General features: G+C 47.3%; 1 protein-coding gene across 12 annotated transcripts in view; it reads left to right on the top strand.

Annotated features, from left to right (window-relative positions):
• Positions 1–20091, top strand: part of Zfyve26 (zinc finger FYVE-type containing 26) — a 65901-nt gene that overhangs the window by 17753 nt on the left and 28057 nt on the right. For all 12 annotated transcript variants that reach the window (XM_076550948.1, XM_076550949.1, XM_076550947.1 and 9 more), the window contains exons 15-27: positions 2625–2826; positions 3851–4114; positions 5506–5625; positions 5736–5900; positions 6707–6925; positions 7923–8025; positions 10215–10960; positions 12773–12969; positions 13931–14035; positions 15717–15839; positions 16197–16373; positions 18167–18413; positions 19263–19361. In XM_076550948.1, the coding sequence (XP_076407063.1) occupies positions 2625–2826; positions 3851–4114; positions 5506–5625; positions 5736–5900; positions 6707–6925; positions 7923–8025; positions 10215–10960; positions 12773–12969; positions 13931–14035; positions 15717–15839; positions 16197–16373; positions 18167–18413; positions 19263–19361 (2767 nt within the window). The remainder of the gene's footprint in view (positions 1–2624; positions 2827–3850; positions 4115–5505; positions 5626–5735; positions 5901–6706; positions 6926–7922; positions 8026–10214; positions 10961–12772; positions 12970–13930; positions 14036–15716; positions 15840–16196; positions 16374–18166; positions 18414–19262; positions 19362–20091) is intronic.

Below are 20091 nucleotides of genomic sequence, written 5' to 3'. Positions count from 1 at the left end.
CAACCATCTGTAATGAGATCTGGTGCCCTCTTCTGGCCTGCAGTCATACATGCTGTAGACATAATAAATAAATCTTTTTTAAAAAAAAAATCATAATGTGATAGCTCTTGGTAGTACACAGAACGGCAGTTCAGTTCAGCATACAGCATCAGGGCTAGCAAACTGGAGTGCCGTAGGATGCAGGGAAAACAACCCTGGAATAGCGGTCAGAACGTCTCAAGCTCTCTGAGCCTTGATCCTCTGTGGACAGTTGTAGCTCAGTATAATTCTTGCATCCCCCACTCATAGTAAGGTTAAGAAGATTATACAGGAGCCATGAGAAATGCAGGAATCCTGTGTTGTTGAATCTCAATAGCATTAAGTACCACTCTTCTGTGCTTCAAACGCTCCAAGAGTTTTTTGAAACTTAATGCCGGTCCCTGAACATCTAGGTTAGAATTTTCTATGGCGCGACTCCAGGTATTAAGTAGACCTGGGGGAAATCTCCATGCTAAGATGGTCTTTCCTTAACTCCCCCTGTTCCCTTTAGAGTTCCTGCTTGCATGATGAGGATTCTCTGGACAAGGCAGGGGATCCCCCCACCACACGCTTTCCTTTGATGTTGTTTCTGCCGTGCTGAGACCTGAACCAAGGCTCTCACATGTGCTGGGCTTTACAGTGAGTTAACTCCTGGGTCCAAAACGGATCCCGGTCCCATTGTTCTATTGCTGCTGCTGCTGCTTCCCAGCCTTTCTTCAAGCTGAACAACTAGCAGTTTGCATGGTCCTTTCTCCCCTAAACACCACGCATTTGTCTTCCTTTCCTTAAACCTTGGTGTGGGTGTGGTGTGCGCGCTTTATTTTTTTAACCTAGTTACGAAACAAGTTCTACGTATTACAAACAGTATTAACAAGAAAATAAAATTAGTTTTAACGCTATCATATAGAAATAACCTACGTAAGCCAGGTGGTGGTGACACATGCTTTTAATCCCAGCACTTAGGAGAGAGAGGCAGGCGGATCTCTGAGTTCAAGGCCAGCCTGGTCTACAGAGTGAGTTCCATCCAGGACAGCTAGAGCTGCACAGAGAAACCCTGTCCTGAAAAACCAAAATGGAAAAAAAAAAGAAGCAACCAATGTTAGAGATGTGTATTTTTGGCCAATATCTTTCCAATGATCATCATCACATTTAAGTCATTTTCTTTCTGTCCAACACACAGATTATTTTCAGCATTATAATAATGCTCTGGAAACATGATCACCCTTATGGGTAAAGCCTTTGAAATTATTTCTGTACGGAAAGTTCTCATAGGCTGGGTATGGTGGCTCACACTGGTAAGCCCAGTACTGAAGCAGGAGGATTGCTGTGAATTTGAGGCCAACCTGGGCTATAGAATAAGAGCCCGCCTCAACAAAGGGGTGGAGTGGGAGGATGGGAGGGGAAGAAAAGGGGTCTCACCTAAATTACTAAATCAAAACACATTTTAGGGCAAGTAAAATGTCTCGGTGGGAACAGGCACTTGCCACCCAGCCTGAAAACCTGAATTTGACCCCTGGCACCCACATGGTTGGAGGAGAGAATTAACTCCTGCAGGTTCCTCTCTGACTTCCACATGCGTACTGTGGTACTCATGTACCCACACACATTCCATCCAAATAAATAAATAAATAAACGTAATTATTTTAAAAATGTTTTTAAAAATACATTTTTAACATTTAAAAGATTCCCAAACTATCCCCGGCGGTTGTGGCACACCCCTGGAGGGTTTATTCTTACACTTTGTTAGTGTGTTAGGTATTAAATAGCATCTGTGCTGGTTTGTGTCAACTGGACACAAGTTAGAATCGTCAGAGACGAGGGAGCCTCAACTGAGAAAATGCCTCCATAGGATCGAGCTGTAGGCAAGCCTGTAGGGCTTTTAAATTAGTGATTGATGGGGGAGGGCCCAGCCCATTGTGGGTGGTACCACCCCTGGACTAGTGGTCCTGGATTCTATAAGAGAGCAGGCTGAGCAAGCCAGTAGGCAGAACCCCTCCATGGCCTCTGTCTGCATCAGCTCCTGCCTCCAGGTTCCTGCCCTGTGTGAGTTCCTGCCCTGACTTCCTTCAGTGATGGAATACGATGTGGAAGTGAAGCCAAATAAACCCTTTCCTGCCCAAGCTGCTTTGGTCATGGTGTTTCATCACAACAACTAAAACAGTATCAGTTGCTTAAATTCCTGGTCAGGAAGAAAATGTTCTTGTTTGTGTATTTCCTATAGGTTTCTCCTCTGAAGTCACCGGCAACATTTGCTATTTCCTTCTGACCTTTGGTGATTTATTTATGGACTTTTATGAGCTGTTTTGTAGTTGGTCTCTTCTTAACATTCAGTGCTAGCTGGGTGTAGTGAGTGGCGCATTCCTTTAATCCCAGCGCTTGGGAAGCAGAGGCAGGTGGATCCAGGCTGCCCTGGTTTACATAGTGTGTTCTAGGACAGCCAGTGCTACACCGAAAAAACTGTGTCTCTAAAGGAAAAACTCCCTGATGCTCTAAAATGGCCATCTTGGGACCATGGTCTCCTGAATCGGCCCGGCATCCTATCACGAGATGTTCCCAGACTATGTGGACCCACCACCGCCACCACACCCCTCCCTTTCTCGTGACAGGTGGTGTTCATGTTCAACCTCAAGTCCTCCCCGAGTGCCGGGGAGCTGATGTTTGTAGAGCGTTACCAAGAGGTGATCCAGGAACTGGCCCGGGTCGAGCACAAGATTGAAAACCAGAATTCGGATGCGGGTAACAACGCCGTTCGGCGCACTGGCAGTGGGCGCTCCACTCTGCAAGCCATTGGCAGCGCCGCAGCGGCAGGTCGGTCTTCCACGCTGACGTCAGAGATGGAGAGGTGGCTGGGGTGGTGGCGGAAGGGAAGAAACCACCCAAATCGTCATGGGAAGTCGCCAGAGACGGAAAGCAGGACACCTGTCCCCAAAGCCAGCGATCCCGACACATTCCAAGCAGTCTCCTAGCTGTCCCCAGCCTCCCTGACTAGGTGGCCACAGGCCTGTCACTCAAGCCAATCCTGCTTATCCTACCCAACTTAAGTTAAAGAGCAAGAGTGTTGGCCCAGTGCATTTTGGGATCCCTCACTGGGGCATTAGAGGACTGTTATGAGTTGTTCCTTTCTCTTGCAGTTATTCAGTGGTAAAGTGTATTTATTACTTGGCCGTTCCTGAAGTGAAAAGCCGCTGGTTAATGTTTGTGGCCTGGGGACCACCTGTCAGTTCCCAGCTGCGGCAGCCCACTCCAACAGCTGCCTCCTCTTCTTTCTCTGTGCCACGTTCTCACCCCTCCCGTTGCCCCCCAGGCCCCATGTATCAGGTTACCATCATGTGTCCCCCCTTACAAATGCTTCCAGAAACTTTCCAGGCCTACTTAAAATACATAGCCAGGTCCTCATGCTTGCTCAGCAGGGGCCATTACCCACTGAGCTGACACTGGCCTCTCCCCAGCCCCTCTTTACAACATACTCCTGCACATCTTTTCAATGGCTTTGCTAGAAAGGGGCTCTTACAGCAGTAATGCTGTCTACTCTGCTTTCTTAGCGATGTGTTTGTTTATAGAGTGTTTCCACTTGCTCTACCCTCTCCGCGTCTTTCTCGCCTGCATCAGATCCTGTTGGGAAGAAGCGCTCCTTCACTGCTACCTCCCGGGTTTATTGTGGCCTTTTTTTCTTACCTTTGTTTTGATTCTGTCAGAGCAGGCCCTAGTGAAAGTGTTAGTGTGTGCAGAGATCCTGTGCACAAGAACCCCAGACAAACTACTCCTCACACTACGGTGGTAGCTAGACTCACCGTAACCCTTGCTTTTTGCTCTTCCCCGCTGCCATGTCCAGGAATGGTGTTTTACTCCATCTCCGACGTGACTGACAAGCTCCTCAGCCCCTCCGAAGACCTCATCCCCACACTCCAGGAAGATTTTTGGATAAATGCTGCTCTGACGGAGCCCACCACTCCTCTTAGAGAAGTTCTGGAAGACCTCAGTCCCCCTGCCATGGCTGCCTTTGACCTGGCTTGCTGCCAGTGCCAGCTCTGGAAGACCTGCAAACAGCTCCTAGAGACAGCCGAGCGGCGACTGAGCAGCAGCCTGGAGAGCCGGGGTAAGTGGGTGTCGTTCACCTCTCTCCATTCCTATCCATCCATCCATCTACCCATCCATCCATCCATCCATCCATTCACTCATTCATATCAGCTGTAGCGATGAGCTCAGCAAACCTGAAGAAGTTGTGGAGAGAGTAAAAGAAAGAATTAAACATTATTGATGCCCTCATCCTAATGGCATAAATACAAATGTTGGGCGGCTCATATTCATAGACAGCAGTCTGCAGTCACTCGAGGAAATGCTTTTCTAATTTATCATAAAATTGAAGGAAGAGACACACACTCAGCAGGGAGGTCCCAGGACAGCTAGGCTGGCAGGGAGGAAGAAGGCTCCACAACAGGAGTCGAGAGAGGAGGAGCACTAGGAGAGAAGTGCAGTGGCACGTGGTAGGAAGACGCTACAAAGAAACCCACCAACCAAGAGGGCAGGGTGGCGGTGGCGCACGCCTTTAATCCCAGCCCTTGGGAGGCAGAGCCAGGCTTCTCTGTGAGTTCGAGGCCAGCCTGGTCTACAGAGCAAGATCCAGGACAGGCACCAAAACTACACAGAGAAATCCTGTCTCTGAAAAAAAAAAAGAAGAAGAAGAAGAAGGAAAGAAACATGCTTTCAAGGATGCTACAAATGGGTGGGTGGGGGTGTAGCATGCTTGAGCCCTGGGTTCGATCTGTTAGCGTACAAAAACCAAGGGACAAGTGAATGAGTGCCATTATACTGCAGTCCCCTCCTGGGTGAAGGCCTTGACCCTCGCCTGGCCTTGACCCTCGCCTGGGACTGCCATGACTCTGCAAACCAGGGTAAAGGGAAATGTCCTAGGAGCTGAGGTTCTCAACCTGTGGGTCGCAACCCCTTTGAGATCGTACAACCTTTTCACAGGGGTCACCTAAGACCATCAGAAAACACAGACATTCACATTATAATTCATAACAGTAGCAAAATTACAGTTATGACGTAGCAATGAATTAGTTTTATGGTTAGAGGTCACCACAACATGAGGAGCTATGTTAAAGGGTCGCAGCGTGAGGAAGGTTGGGAACCACTGGCCTAGAGGAATCGGGTATGATGATCTACCTGGGCGATTAGAAAATAGAAATCTGATTCCAGCTCAGGTCCATGGCTGAAGACAGTCGGAAGGCAAATCCACAGCAAGTGTCCCTTGGCTTTGGTCAACAAGTGCCACAGAAATGCCAGAGATTCTGAATCTGCCGTTGATGGCCGAGGCAGTCCTGGAAGCTCAGGCATGGCGTACACCAGCTCTGCCCGTTGTCACCCAAAGTGACACAGTGTGTACCTCACACTTACTCTTAGAAAAGATCAAGTTACACGAGGAGCTGGGCATCCACCTCTGGAAATCCATTTCTTCCAGCATCCCTCTGCCTTCTTCAATTTCAGGTCGACGCCTAGACCAGGTTGTCCTCCATCCCGATGGTATTCGAGGTTTTCCTGTGGTCCTTCAGCAAATTAATAAGATTCTCAATTATCCACTTACCTTAACGGGACAAGCGAAACCTGGTGAGATGCTTTACTACACCACCTCGTCTTCCAATTTTGTTTTTCCTGGACTTGGAATAGTGCATCAACAGACCTTTTTTTCCTCTTCCTTTCTCACATGTTTTCCATAGAGACCCTAGAAGAAAGGGGAGGAGGCGCCCCACGATGCAGCATCTCCGAGCTGCTTCAGACATGCTGGCCCAGCCTCACCGAGGACTGTGTGGCCAGCCAGACCAGCCTTTCCCAGCAACTGGATCAGGCTCTCCAGTCACTGCGAGAGGCACTAGAGCTACCAGGTACAGGTCTGCCTGCACGGGGACAGATAAACCGAAGAACTGAGCGAGGGAGGTGAGACAGCTGAGGATGTATGAGCATTTTGGAGCAGAGACTCTGCACTCTGGCGCTGGGCTTGGTCGGCCCTTTCTAGCTAAACAAGACACATTCAGAAGCGCACTTCCCTCTTCCCCAACTCTCACTTGAAAGGATACTTAACACTCTCGCTAGCAGGTACATTTTTTTCACTGCTGGTGAAAAACATACCCAGCTGGTAGTTAGTTGGTATTGGTCAACCCTCCCCGAAAGTGTTCTTCATAAAGCTGCTTCACCCCGAACAGGGTAAAACAACTGTATAGTCTGATGGCTTTAGACTCCAGGCTATTCCTGGCTGAGATCGCTTGCCCACGTGGCTGAATTGTCTGTTTTGTTTTGTCTATCCACCTTCTAAGTGGGGGGCTCACATAGTCACCTATGTCCCATAGAAACCCAGTGCACTCTGTAGGAAGCTCAGTTCCTACATTGGATCAAAAGCTGACCCAAAGCTGAGGGGCCGGAGAGATGGCTCAGTGGTTAAGACTACTTGCTGCTCTTCCAGAGACCCAAATTTAGTTCCCGGCACCCACATTGTGTGGCTCACATACAACTATAATTCTAGCTCCACTGGGTCCTGCATCCTCTGGCCTCTGCAGGAACCCCAAATCCACATACACATGCACCTATATAAGAATAAAAAATAAAATAAATATTTAATTTTAGAAATGAACCCAAAGCTAGAAGCAGAGTCTAAAGCCCTGTCTCTTCCCCCACCCTCCCCCATTCCTCTCAGAGCCCAAGAGTACCCCACTCACTTCCCTAGTGGAGCAGGCGGCCCAGAAGGCCCCCGAGGCAGAGGCCCACCCTGTGCACGTCCAAAGTCAGCTCCTCCAGAAGACCCTGGGGAAGCAGGTGCTGGCAGGCAGCGGGCAGGCTGACTATGTGGGAGCCTTCTTCAGCTACTGCAGCACCCTGGCTGCAGTCCTTCTTCGGAGTTTGAGCTCTGACCCTGGTAAGTAGTGAGAACACATACGGACTCATCGGGCAGTTATTTAGGGAAAGGAAGAGGGGGCATGCTTCCTTAAGAAGCTCACTCTAGGCACACAATAACTAAGGGTACCAGACTTGTAGCATTCTCTTACTCATCTGTCTGTATTTTGCATCTTTGTGTTAAGTAAAATTATACAGCACATGGAAGTCCTCAATAACGTTTCACGGAATCGGTGCCTCAAAAAATGTCCTTGAAGCCAGGTGCGGTGGTACACACGTATAATCCCCACACTCGGGGCAGAGGCAGAAGGATCAGGAGCCCCAGGCCAGCCTGGGCTGTGCAATACCCTGTAACAAAACAGAACAAAAAATCTGTCAGACCTGGGCTCCATCATAGATCTGAGAGTCCAGCAGAAAAATCAAACCTTTGACTTGAGTCTCAGATTCTTTGAGTTCTTAGCAAGTTCCAAGTAGATGGATAAAAAATCTGAAATCTTAAATTTTTCCAGATCCCAAACCTTTTTAACCACCAACCTGATGCCATAAATGATTTGACAATTCATAGTTAAAATACAGATGTATGAAAATACTGTCTAATCTTACCTTTGGGTTCTGTATATAAGATGTAAATGAAACATCAGTGTTTAGACTTAGATCCTATCCCTCGATACCCTAATCTGTGCATGCAAACAGTCCAGGAGCCGAAACACGTCTAGTCCCAAGTGTTGCGGAGACAGGATGCTCAAGCTGTCAACTTCAATTTCAGTCAGGTTGGAGTGAGCGCTGCATGCTGTCTGTAGTTAGACTGGCCACTGAAGTTTGCTGGATTGGAAGTCTTTAGCACTGTAAGATGTAAATAAACTTGTATCCAGGTACCTTTAACCTACTGTGAATCCACAGAAGGGATCTTCACGTTGTCATCGTTGCCATTCACAATGTGACTAATCTGTTCTCTGAGACGGATCCCTGAGCGGTTGCAACCCAGCAGGACAAAAAAGACCCTTTCTTTACTTTCTCAGATAACGTGGAGGCCAAGGTTGGAAATCCCTTTGTTCTCCTGCAGCAGAGCTCTTCCCAACTGGTGTCCCATCTCCTGCTTGAGAGACAAGTTCCTCCAGACAGGTAGGTGTCACCTGTGGTGCTTTTACTCTTTTATAGTATATTAAAATTCAACATGCTCCGGGGCTGGAGAGATGGCTCAGAGGTTAAGAGCACTGGCTGCTCTTCCAGAGGTCCTGAGTTCAATTCCCAGCAACCACATGGTGGCTCACAACCACCTGTAGTGAGATCTGATGCCCTCTTCTGGCCTGCAGGAATACATGCAGGCAGAATATTGTATATGTAATAAATCTTAAAAAAAAAAAAAAAAAAAAAATTCAACATGCTCCAAAGTTACACAGCAAAACCCTGTCTCGAAAAACCAAAAGAAAAAAAATTTCAACATGCTTCTATCTTTTGACTCTCTTGCCACTGTTAGTGTGTGTTATAGGTAGGAGGCTAATGGTGAATCTTCACTCACAGATGAGCAAAAGCCAGAGGTTCAGCAACAATGGCCATGTAGGCTATAGAAAAATAACCATCCTCAGGCATTGCTGGTAAAGTATAAAAGTTGCTATAACTACCATGGCAGATCATCTTCTCAGTATCTATTAAGATTACAAATTGATCACAAATGACCAATAAATATTTGTAAAAGTAGTCAACATCCTTCACCATCAGGCAATTGCAAATTAGAACTCCTTTGAGGGTCCATCTCACCCTAGTCTACTATCATAGATCTGCTATATGACAGCAAATTCTGGTGAGCATGTGGGAAGACAGGAGCCTGTTCAGTCCTGGTGGGAGGATAAACCGGAACAGCCACTGTGGGAATCAGTTGTGGAGGTTTCTCCAAGAGCTAAAAATGGGACTGCCATATGACCTCACTACACCACTCCCGTGCATAGAGCGTTCTCTATCCCACCACAGAGAGACTTAACACTGTGGTGTTTGTTGCTGACCTATTCACAGTTAACAGCGAAATGAAATCAGCTGAGGTATTCATCAAGAAGTGAATGGACCATGAAAATGTGCTACATGTGCACAATGGAAGCCAATTCTCTGTAAAGAAAAATGAAATTTGCAGGAAAATGGATGAATCTCAAATTATCTTATTTAATAACACAAAACAGATTCAGACAAATAAAACATATTCTCTCCATGTACAGATCCTAGCTTTTAAAATGTGTGTGTGTGTGTGTGTGTGTGTGTGTGTTAGTGTTATAGGTAATAGTATATATGTATGATCATAGATCATAAAACTAGAAAGGGGACAAGATGGGAAGAAGAGGTTTTTGTGATGGGCCCTTAATCCTAACACTCAGGAGTCAGAGGCAGATAGATCTCTGAGTTCAAGGCCAACCTGGTCTTCAGAGTGAGTTCCAGGACAGCCAGGAATATACAGAGAAACCTTGTCTTGAAAAACCCAAAAGAAGAAGAGGAGGAGGAGAGAGAGAAGGAGGAGGGAGGGACCTACTAAAGTTGAAAGGGTTGGGAATCAGCAGATAGAGAAGACAAGTCAAAGAGGATGGTCTACAAAAGCTAACTATGAAAACACCATAATTAAATCTATTATTTTGTGTGGTATTTGTAGGCAGAGGTGGGGCACCCCTTTAATCCCAGCGCTTGGGAGGCAGAGGCAGGTGGATCTCTGAGTTCTAGGCCAGCCTGGGCTACAGAGCGAGTTCTAGCATAGCCAGAGCTTCACAGAGAAACCTTGTCTCAAAAAAAAAAAAAAAAAATTAAACAAATTGATAGGTCTTTTAACCTAGCAATCCATGTAGGAAATTTATCCTGACTCTTGGTTGTACAGATGAAAAGTGGTTACATGTGCAATAGACCAGAAGGCTCCATGATCTGCTGAGATGGGATAAATTATGTCATATAATGCTTTATACTTATAGAAAAATCACCTCCCTATAGAGGGCTGTGGACAGATCTCTCAGATTATGAAGTGATATGGAGCTGAGTAGTATGTCTGGTGAAATAACTGCCTGTTATATTATTATTCAGAGGGATTGATCAACTGCCTTTATTTCTCTTTGCTATGTGAGGACACCTGCCTGAAGCCCAGCACTTGGGAAGTAAAGGCACTAAGTTTGAGGCCGGCCAGGACTACCCAACACGACCTGGTCTAGAATGAATGAATGATGAGGCCGGCCAGGACTACCCAACACGACCTGGTCTAGAATGAATGAATGAATGCATTTGTAAGATTGCCAATGATGCCAATGTGTTCAGGCCTCACGTGCCTTCTGCTTCCTTTCCTCCAGGTTGGCAGCCCTTCTTGCCCAGGAAGGTCTCAGCCTAAGTGTGCCCCAGGTCATTGTCAGCTGCTGCTGTGAGCCCCTTACTCTTTGCCCTTCTCGGCAAAGCCAGCAGGCCTCATCCCTTCTGACCCAGCTGGGCATGCTGGCTCAGGAGCACGCCTCTCACCTTCTGGACGGCCTGCCCGTCTCTGTGCTGGACTCCCCTGGACCAAGCAAGAATCCCTCGTCAGAGAGAAAGTCTTGTTCCTCCCCCAAGGACTCATCACTCCCAGCCTTCACCTCCTCTGCCTTGGCCTTCCTTAAGTCTCGCTCAAAGATTCTGGCCACAGTGGCCTGCCTGCGGGCCTCCCGAGGGACAAAGGTCAGCAAGCCTAGCCTGTCTTGGAAGGAATTGCGTGGTCGCAGGGAGGCACCTCTGACTGCAGAGAAGGTAGTCCAGGAGTGTGAGCACCTTCTGGAACAGTTTCCTGTGTTTGAGGCTGCCCTCCTGGCTGCCTGGGAGCCTCTGCACCAAGCCTCCGAGCCGGGACAGAGTCTAGCAGCCAGTCTCTGTGGACAGGCCAGTCTCTCCACTGTACTTCTGGGCCTGCACTCTCCTGTGGCCCTGGATGTACTAACCGAGGCCTTTGAGGCAGCTTTGGTGGCCAGAGATTGGCCACGGGCCCTTCAGCTTATTGAAGTGTATGGGCGAGACCTGGACGACCTGAGCCGTGTGAGGGACGCGGTGCTGAGCTGTGCTACAGCATGTGGTAAGCAGGGCGCTCCGCCTCCCTCACTGTGTCAGGAGCACATTTAGTCTTCACAGGGGCTCTAGGGAGAGTGACTCTGTCACCATGATCTCTCTTTCCTGGGACTAGACTAAAGATTGGAGGGGTTAGAAAATTTACCCGGGATCGTGAATAGAGTGGAGTCGAGAACCCAAGCCTGTGTGACTTAGAATGGGTGTCTAGGACCAGTTTCAGCCTTTCCAATCCTGCGTATCAGAATGATTGTCAGATATATAAATGACAACCCACGTCCTGCCTTCAGAGGTCCAGGATGGAGTTCAATTAAGTGGTGACTGAAGAAGAGAAGTTAGCAGTCTTTTTCTGCAGAGTGCTTTATAGGTCACATGACCTTTGTTCCAGCTACGCCATGCTGCCAGGACAGCGTGAAGGACTGCAGCATCCACATGCTAATGAACCATGAGCTGGCCTGGTGGTCAGTGCTGATAGCCCAGCACTTGGGAAGCTGAGGCAGGAGGATAGGAAGTTGGAGGCCAGCCTGTCTCAAAACAAAAGGGGCTAGGGAGATGGCAGGGTGGGCAAAGTGCTTGCTGCTGGAGCACGAGGACCTGAGTTTGGATCCCCAGCACCCACGGAAGAGCCAGCTGTGGTCCAGCACACGTTTGTAACCCCAGTACTTACTTAGGAGACAGAGACAAGTAGATCCTGGGGACTAACTGGCCAGCTGCTAAAAGTGCTTGCCACACAAGCCTGGTGATCTCAGTTTGATCCCCAGAACCGACAGAAAAGTAGGAGAGAGCCAACTCCCAAGGCTGACCTCCACCATGGCGTGTGTGCACCTGTACTAACATGCACACATATCACACACACAATAATAAATGAGATTGTTTAAAAACTATGGCAGAGATCAGGGGTTGAGGATTTAGCTCAGTGGTAGAGCACTTGCCTAGCAAGCACAAGGCCCTGGGTTCAGGCCTCAGCTCTGAAAATAAAATAATAATAATAAAATAAAATAAATAAAAATAAAAACTATGGTGGAGACCAATAGAAGATACCCAACATCAACCTCTGACCTCCACATGTACACACACACACACACACACACACACACACACACACACACACGCAAGATTTTCATGTATAATCAAAATAGAAAATCAATGAGCCATCTTCCTCCACTAGAGAGAGCAATAGACAGGTGTGTGTACAGGGTAGCTTTGTAGTAGAGGCAGAGACGCTCTTTGAAAGGAGAACGCCCCCCACGAAGGTTAAGAAATCCAGTAGAAGAGCTGTATGATATTAATTGCTTGGGCTCTATCTTTTTGTGTCTCCAAGATCAGATTTATGAATGAGTGTGGGAAAGAGAGAGAGAGCCACCTAGTGACAGGATATTTAGGGAATGAGGCTCATTTACTCCAGTAACTTTTATATAGGATGCAGAGTGGAAATTGCAGGGAACACTCACGCTTTACTGACAAGATGAATTTGCAAGGGTACCAATGCGCAGCAGGAAAAAAATGTGGGAAGCATCTCTCCTCTCTTCTCTTCCCCTCCCCTCCCCTCCCCCCCTTTCCTTTGTCCTTCCCTCCTTCTCTTCCTTCAGAAAGTACCGTGACTGTGATAGGTTTGCATAAAGAAGTACTAGGAGTAGAGGGTTTCTTCCTGTCATGTAATATTCCAGGTATAAGACCTAGTTATAGTCACAAGGATTGCCCCCCCCCCCCCCCCCCCCCCGGCAAGCTCCTGGGTCATAAGATAGAACAAAGCCCTCTTAAGTAATTGGGGGTCTTTAAGCTCCTTCAGGGCGGGGTCGCTGAACATTGTTTTGTCTTACAGACAAGGAAGGTTGGCAATACCTGTTTCCTGTGAAGGATGCGTCTCTGAGAAGTCAGCTGGCCCTGCGGTTCGTGGACAGGTGGCCCCTGGAGTCATGCCTGGAGATCCTGGCCTACTGTGTTTCAGACATGGCTGTCCAAGGAGAACTGAAATCTGAGCTGCAGAGGAAGCTGGCGGAGCTGCGGGTCTATCAGAAGGTACAGGCTGTGGCGACAAGGGTAGAAGATGCGCCTCTTACCCGCCTTCCCCGCAGCCCATTCTCTTAGGATGGGGTATTGTAAGAAACAGGAAATGTAGGCTGGGCTTTTCCTCTGCATCAGGCTTCTGTCCTTAAATGAATGAAAGGAGACCTTTTATCTAGCTCTGCGTTATTACTCTTACTATTTTAAATACATTTGCATCGAGGAAGGATAGCAATAAAATGAACGTTGGGATGCTGCTGCACAGTTCACAAAGGTATTTTCCCATGCATGGGAGAGCTCTGTGTAAATCCTGCTTTCATCGTGTCTGTTCTTAGAGATTATCCTAAAGCTCAGCTAAATTTCTAGAGCCGTTTTGAGTCTTTCAACAGTGAAAGATTCTTGTGGGGTGTGTGCTGTGCAAGCTGATGAAGCTCAGGGAGAGAGACTTGGGAGGTCTGGCTGCCTAACCAGTGTACGACATATGCGAACCTTCCCCTGTGGCCTGGAACAGAGCCTGTGGCTCGCCAGGCAAGGTGAGCACAGTGAGGGGAAAGGTTTCCTTCCTGTGCCTCTTGAACAGTTTTCATACTAAGCTAAAATGCTGTGGGAAAGATGACTCACGGAACATTCAGGCTGGAAGAACTCCTTGGGTAGAGCGCTGAGGTGGAGAAACTTGGGACAGATGAGAGGGAACATAAGGAGGCTGGACAGGCTTTGAGCCTCAGAGAACTGTCCTCACCAGTGAGAACTTCTGTCCTAGCTGCCGGTCAGACTGTCCCCCATTTTTACTTCTGAAGAGGTTTATTGTCACCAAACAACCTTCCCCCTTCTGCTTTCTTCCCCCACTTTCCTGGAACGTTCAGACAGCTTGACTCTGGGACAGCTCGGGGGATGGCGCTTCCGTGGATGTGCGGATGACATGTTCACGGAGGCAGAAGTTGCCAGGTGGCTTATGGGTTTGCCTGTCTTTCCCTAGGTCTTAGGTTTGCAGGATCCCCCAGTGTGGTGTGACTGGCAGACCCTGAGGAGCTGCTGTACCGAAGACCCATTGTCTGTCATGAACATGATTCTGGAAGCACAGGTAACATTTTCCAGCATTGGTTTATCTTCCTTCCTGAACTGTATTAGCTCTTTAGCTGGTTGTGTGGATAGAGTCCTTTGCAGGTACCAATATCCACAGGTTTTTATAACTACAATATCATCTTTCCTTCTTTTAATTGTGAGATTTGCCAAAACACAGGAAGATAGGATAATGCCATCACCATGGCATTCTTGTGTGAGATTTTCTACACTGTGAGTGGAATGTTCCTACACATGGAATTGCTGTTCATCATGTGTTGCTGGAGGGCTTCTCTCCAGGTTCCCCAAGCCCCGCAGTCCCACAATCCACATATAAAATAATCACTCAGACGCTTATATCACTTATAAACTGTATGGCCGTGGCAGGCTTCTTGCTAACTGTTCTTTTATCTTAAAGTAACCCATTTCTATAAATCTATACCTTGCCACGTGGCTGGTGGCTTCCTGGCGTCTTCACATGTTGCTTGTCCTGGCGGTGGCTGCAGTGTCTCTCCCCTCTTCTTCCTGTTTCCCCAATTCTCCTCTCTCTTTGTCCCACCTATACTTCCTGCCTGGTCACTGGCCATCAGTGTTTTATTTATATACAACGATATCCACAGCAATCATGAGCATCCCTTTTTACTAGGATCAAGTCTCATCAAATCAGATGTCAATTCTCACTCAATTTCCAATTTCTCCATGTCCTTGCCAACTCTTTATATTGTCCAGTGTGTGTGTGTGTGTGTGTGTGTGTGTGTGTGTGTGTGTGTGTGTGTGTGTGTGTGATCCAAGTTGCATTTCCATGACTGCTCATTAGTGAGAATCTCTTTCCTGTGTTTAGTGACCATTTTGGCACTAATAGAAATGTATCTGCCTTTTAAGAAGCCGATGCATCATAATTCAAAACGTAGAGGCGCATTCGAACTGTCATTCAGGAAACATTTAGAATGTTGGTGGGCACTGTGCTAAATGAGACAAAGATAATTAAGCTTAGTTGTTGCCCTTGAGTGACTCACATTTTAGGGGGAAAGGCAATGTAAGGTGCATCTGAGGTGATTCTGATATAAAATATCAAGTGACAAAGCTTAGCTCAGAGTCAGACAGGGCACCTGACCCAGAAGGCAGACCAGGGCAGAGGCATAGAGAGGGATCCTAGACAATGTTATGACGCTGGATATGGCGGCACACACCTTTAATCCCATCACTCCGGAGACAGAGGCAGGTGGTTCTATTCGAGTTCAAGGCCAGCCTGGTCTACAGAGTGAATTCCAGGACAGCCAGAGCAACATAAGAGAGAGACCCTGTCTCAAAAAACAGGAACAGGAACAGGAACAACAACAAAAAGAATGTTAAGCTGGGCAGTAGTGGAACACACCTTTTGGATCTCTGTGAGTTCGAGGCCAGCTTGGTCTACAGAGCAAGTTCCACGACAGGCTACAAAGCTACACAGAGAAACTCTATCTCAAAAAAAAAAAATTTAATTATTTTAAAGATTTATTTATTTTTATTTTATGTGCATTGATGTTTTGCCTTCATGTACGTCTGTGTGAGAGTACCTGGAATCTTGTGATCTGCCACGTAAGTGCTGGGAGTTGAACCTAAGTCCTCTGGAAGAGGAGCAGTGCTCTTATTGCTGAGCCAACTCTCAGCCCCGACCATTAATAACTGAAAGGAGTTGATTGACAGCGTGTGTTTCCTTCCAGGAGTATGAACTATGTGAGGAGTGGGGCCATCTGTACTCCATTCCAAGGGAACATCTGATCAGTCTGCACCACAAACATCTTCTCCACCTGCTGGAAAGAAGAGAACATGAAAAGGCTCTTCAAGTAAGCTCTGAGTCTCTACAGTTTTCATCAGGGGAGGGGCGAGGCTAGTCCTCTCAGGTGCCCTCTTTCCTCCTGAATCCTATACAAAGTCTTGACGATGGCAGACCTGCCCCTTCCATGCTGCAGGAACCACTTACACTCATTTTGAGCTAGGTACCTACGTCTACCTTAGTGCCAGATGGAGCGTCTGGGTCCTGTCAAAGCCACAGCACATTGGTTAAGTATGGGGTGGCAACAAATGAGTGGAGAAAGATAATTAGCCCCAAATAAAGGAACCTAAATGTTATCTTCTCCCACCAAAAGAGGCTGACCTGAGAGTTCTGCAGGGCTCACCTCTTTCCCTACCCTCTGCTGCAGCTCCTGCAACGCATCCCTGATCGCACCATGTGCCTTGAGGTCACAGAGAGGTCCCTTGACCAGCACCCTAGCCTAACCACTTCACACTTCTTGGCCAACTACCTCACCTCCCACTTCTACGGAGAGCTGACCACCAACCGACACCATGAAATCCAGGCGCTGTACATGGGATCTAAGGTGAGGACAGGGGTTGGAGACAATGATGATTGAAGCGGGGATTGCTGGACTCACTTCCGCTTCAGAATCTGACCATGTATAGGCTCTTGTGCCAGGCGCCTGCCTGCCACCCTTGGCCTGTGCTGTATAAACACTTAACCTGGCAGCTCACCATGTCCTAAGTGAGTGTTCCAGGACTTGTCATAGTCTTTCTACGCTTCCTCCAAGGAGAGATTTGCCCAGTCGTCTCAGGCTTTCTATGGCACATGCTGTATCACTGTGTCCTCAAGCCTGACCATGTATTAGGATCACTGGCCTTTTTAAAAAAAAAATATTAGTAATTGACATGCACACCAGACCAATTAAAAGTGGTCATGGGACAGGGACTAGTTCTCTTCCAAAATAATTTGGATGTAAGGATTTAAAACTATTTACTTGAGGGGCTGGAGAGATGGCTCAGTGGTTAAGAGCATTGGCTGCTCTTACAAAGGACCTGGGTTCAGTTCCCAGCATCCCTGTAAGGCTGCATACAACTACTGCGTACCCTCTTCTGGCCTCCACAGGCACTGCATGCATATGGTGCATGATAGACAAGCAGGTATACACACACACACACACACACACACACACACACACACATACACACACATAAATTTTAAAATTAAAATTACTGCATGATAGTCTATACTCATAGAAGAGGGTTATTTGTCTCAATAATTAAATGAGAAGATAGGTTAGAGACACCAATAGAAGACATTACAAACAAGACTCATTAGTCCAGTGACCCAGGGTTTGGAGAGACAATGGGACCATCAACTCTTTTCTAATTCTTCTGACTTTTCATATATACGGCCCACAAAATGAACAAGTGCCAAGAGTGCCATGGCACAGCCCTCGGGAGATTGTTTTTCCTTTTTTTTTTCTTTTTTCTTTTGTGTGTGTGTGTGTGTGTGTGTGTGAGAGAGAGAGAGAGAGAGAGAGAGAGAGAGAGAGAGAGAGAGAGAGAGAGAGAGAGAGAGAGAGAGAGAGAGAGAACTTTTGGGTTGTTAGGTTTTGGCTGTCTGTCCATTTGTTTTTGGTGGCCCAGTCACATGTAGCCCAAGCTGTTCCCTATCCTTCTGCCTCTACCTTCCATATGCTGGGGTGTCAGGCGCCATCTACCATGCTCAGCTCTTCATTTTTATTCACGTCACTTAATTAGTTGGGGGGAAATAGGGAAATGGTAGTGAGCAGAACAGAACCAGTGACCCTATCTCAGGCCTCATGACTGACCGCTAAAGGGCACTTAGATCCACCTTTCATGATTAGGACGCTGGAGCTGCCAGGATCGGGCAGCCTACTAGCATCACCTTGTATTGTTCGTTCTAACTAAAACCTCACATAGACTGATAGCATGGGTTAGGCAAAGCCCAACGATGCCTGGAGGGTCGAGGCCAAGGTTACCACCTGTAGGCCAGGTCTAGTCCTCAGCCTGTTTTTGTAAGTCAAGTTGTGTTGACACAGGACACATCTGTTCATATATCCATTTATGCTTGCTTCCATGCCGCATTGGCAGAGCTGAGTAGGTTTTAAGTCCTAAAGTCTAACGTATTTACTCTCTTACCCCTTACAGAAAAAGATTAGCAACCGCTTGTCCAGGTAAAGGTCCTAGGACACGTCACCCAGAGGACTCAGACGTTCAACCTTGCTTCCCAAACGACCGCTAGCGGGGCCGGGGCCGCAATAGGGCTCAGTCTCTGTAACCCTTTGACTTCCCTGCAAGCAGGCCTCTCCTGAAATTGTGTGCTGTTTTCTTCGCTCCACCCTGCACACAGGTTCTCCTGACTCTGCCTGAACAGCACCGAGCCAGCTGCGCCCATTTGTCCTCCAGCCCCCTGCTCATGCTGGAGCAACTGCTGATGAACATGAAGGTGGACTGGGCCACCGTGGCCGTGCAGACTCTGCACCAGCTGCTGGCCGGACAGGAGAGCAGCTTCACCCTGGACGAGGTTGACTCCTTGCTCTCCAGATATGCAGGGAAAGCCCTGGACCTCCCGTACCCTCTGAGGGAAAAGCGATCAGGTGACCGGCTGCGTGCTAGACAGCAGTTCTTCACTTCAGAAGAAATGCTACACTACCCTTGGGTTCAGTCTTCTCTCCTTATTGACTGAAAGGGAGCTACAGCTCTTTGATATTTAGGCAAGATCTGGATCTGAGGAGAAGGCTCAAACACTATGCATGATAACACAAAAGGGTGGAAAACCAGACGTTGCTGGAAAAATTGGTCTGGCTTTGACAGTGGGCTCCTAAGTGCTATCGTTTTCATTAGTGGGGTATGCTTCATTTCCAGGGTCACAGCAGACATCAGTTGTCTGGGAGCTGATTCAACTTCTTCTAGAATGAAGAAGAAAAAACTAGATGATGCTCCTGGCCACCTTCCTATCCCCCAGGGGCATCATTTATTTAAGTGTCTTCCACTCTCTGGGCATTTTTAAATTTATTGAAAAATCTGCTCCGTTGTCACGTGTGCCTCAAACTTGGCTTGATAGTTTTGTTTGCTTTTTGTGGAATTTAAAAAGCATACATCTTTGGCTTAGAAGGGTTTTTGTTTGTTCTTTTTTTGGCTTTGGTTTTGGTTTTGATTTTTTTTTAAGACAGGGTTTTTCTTTGTAGCCCTGACTATCCTGGATCTGGCTTTGTAGCCCAGGCTGTCCTCAAACTCACAGAGATCCGCCTGCCTCTGCCTCCCAAGTGCTGAGATTAAAGGCGTGTGCCACCAGCGCCCAGCCAGCTTAGAAGTTCTTTTACCAGACTGTTTATATTTAATATAATCATGATGCCACAATCAACAAAGTCGAAAGAGACTTGCACTAAATGTGTAGCATGGGAATAAAGATGCTTGTGGTAGACCCACTCTTTCTCTTTCCACAGATTCTGTGACTCACCTCCAGGAACTTGTCCACCAAACTTCAGATTCTGAGACCCTGTCTAGATCATCATCAGCTGAGTTCTCTGCTGCTGCTGCTCCTGGTAAGAACGTCTTATTCTGACCGCCTCATTCTTTCGCTCTTTCTCCATTCCCACTTAAGAAATTCTTCTTCTTCTTTTTTTTTATAATTTACTCCACCTTTTAAATTTCCCAGTACATTCAGCATACAGCTGACTCATTATCTGTGACAATGTGTCTATAAAAGTCTGTATCAGTGAGTCCTGAGCTATTGCTCCAAGAGGAGGAAACTCTATATATGGGCATGTATACACACACACACACACACACACACACACACACACACACACACACACACCTTACATAGATTATCTTATTAAAATCTAACAAAGTAACTCATCCTAGAAGATTCTGCATTCTTTGTCTCACAAAAGAGGCTCAGAAGTGACTTGCCTCGCTAACAAGTACCCAGGTCGGAATTCAAAATCTGTCCATCTATATGGAACCAGAGTTGCTCGCCCAGTCCTACCCTGCCCCCCCCCACACTATTTCCATAATCTTCTCACCGCCACGTGAGAGCTGAGACAAGAGGAAAGAATGTCACCTTAGTCAGCCTCTACTGAGAACCTGAATGTTGGGTGACTTGAAAACTCTCTCCAGTCCAGACATGCCCACAAGTAGCTATAAACGCTGAGGGAGTATTGATTTTGAGTTGTCTTCGTTTGCTTCTGAGACTACCATAAAATACCAAAAGCAGCTTGAGAAGGAAGGAAGGGGTTTCCTTTACCTTACACTTCCAGGTAACAGGTCATC

This window comes from Peromyscus maniculatus, chromosome 14, assembly GCF_049852395.1.
Source record: "Peromyscus maniculatus bairdii isolate BWxNUB_F1_BW_parent chromosome 14, HU_Pman_BW_mat_3.1, whole genome shotgun sequence".
In the NCBI taxonomy this organism is placed as follows: Eukaryota; Metazoa; Chordata; class Mammalia; order Rodentia; family Cricetidae; genus Peromyscus; species Peromyscus maniculatus.
Note: the sequence above shows the minus strand (reverse complement) of the source record. Positions and strands in the feature narration are given on the sequence as shown.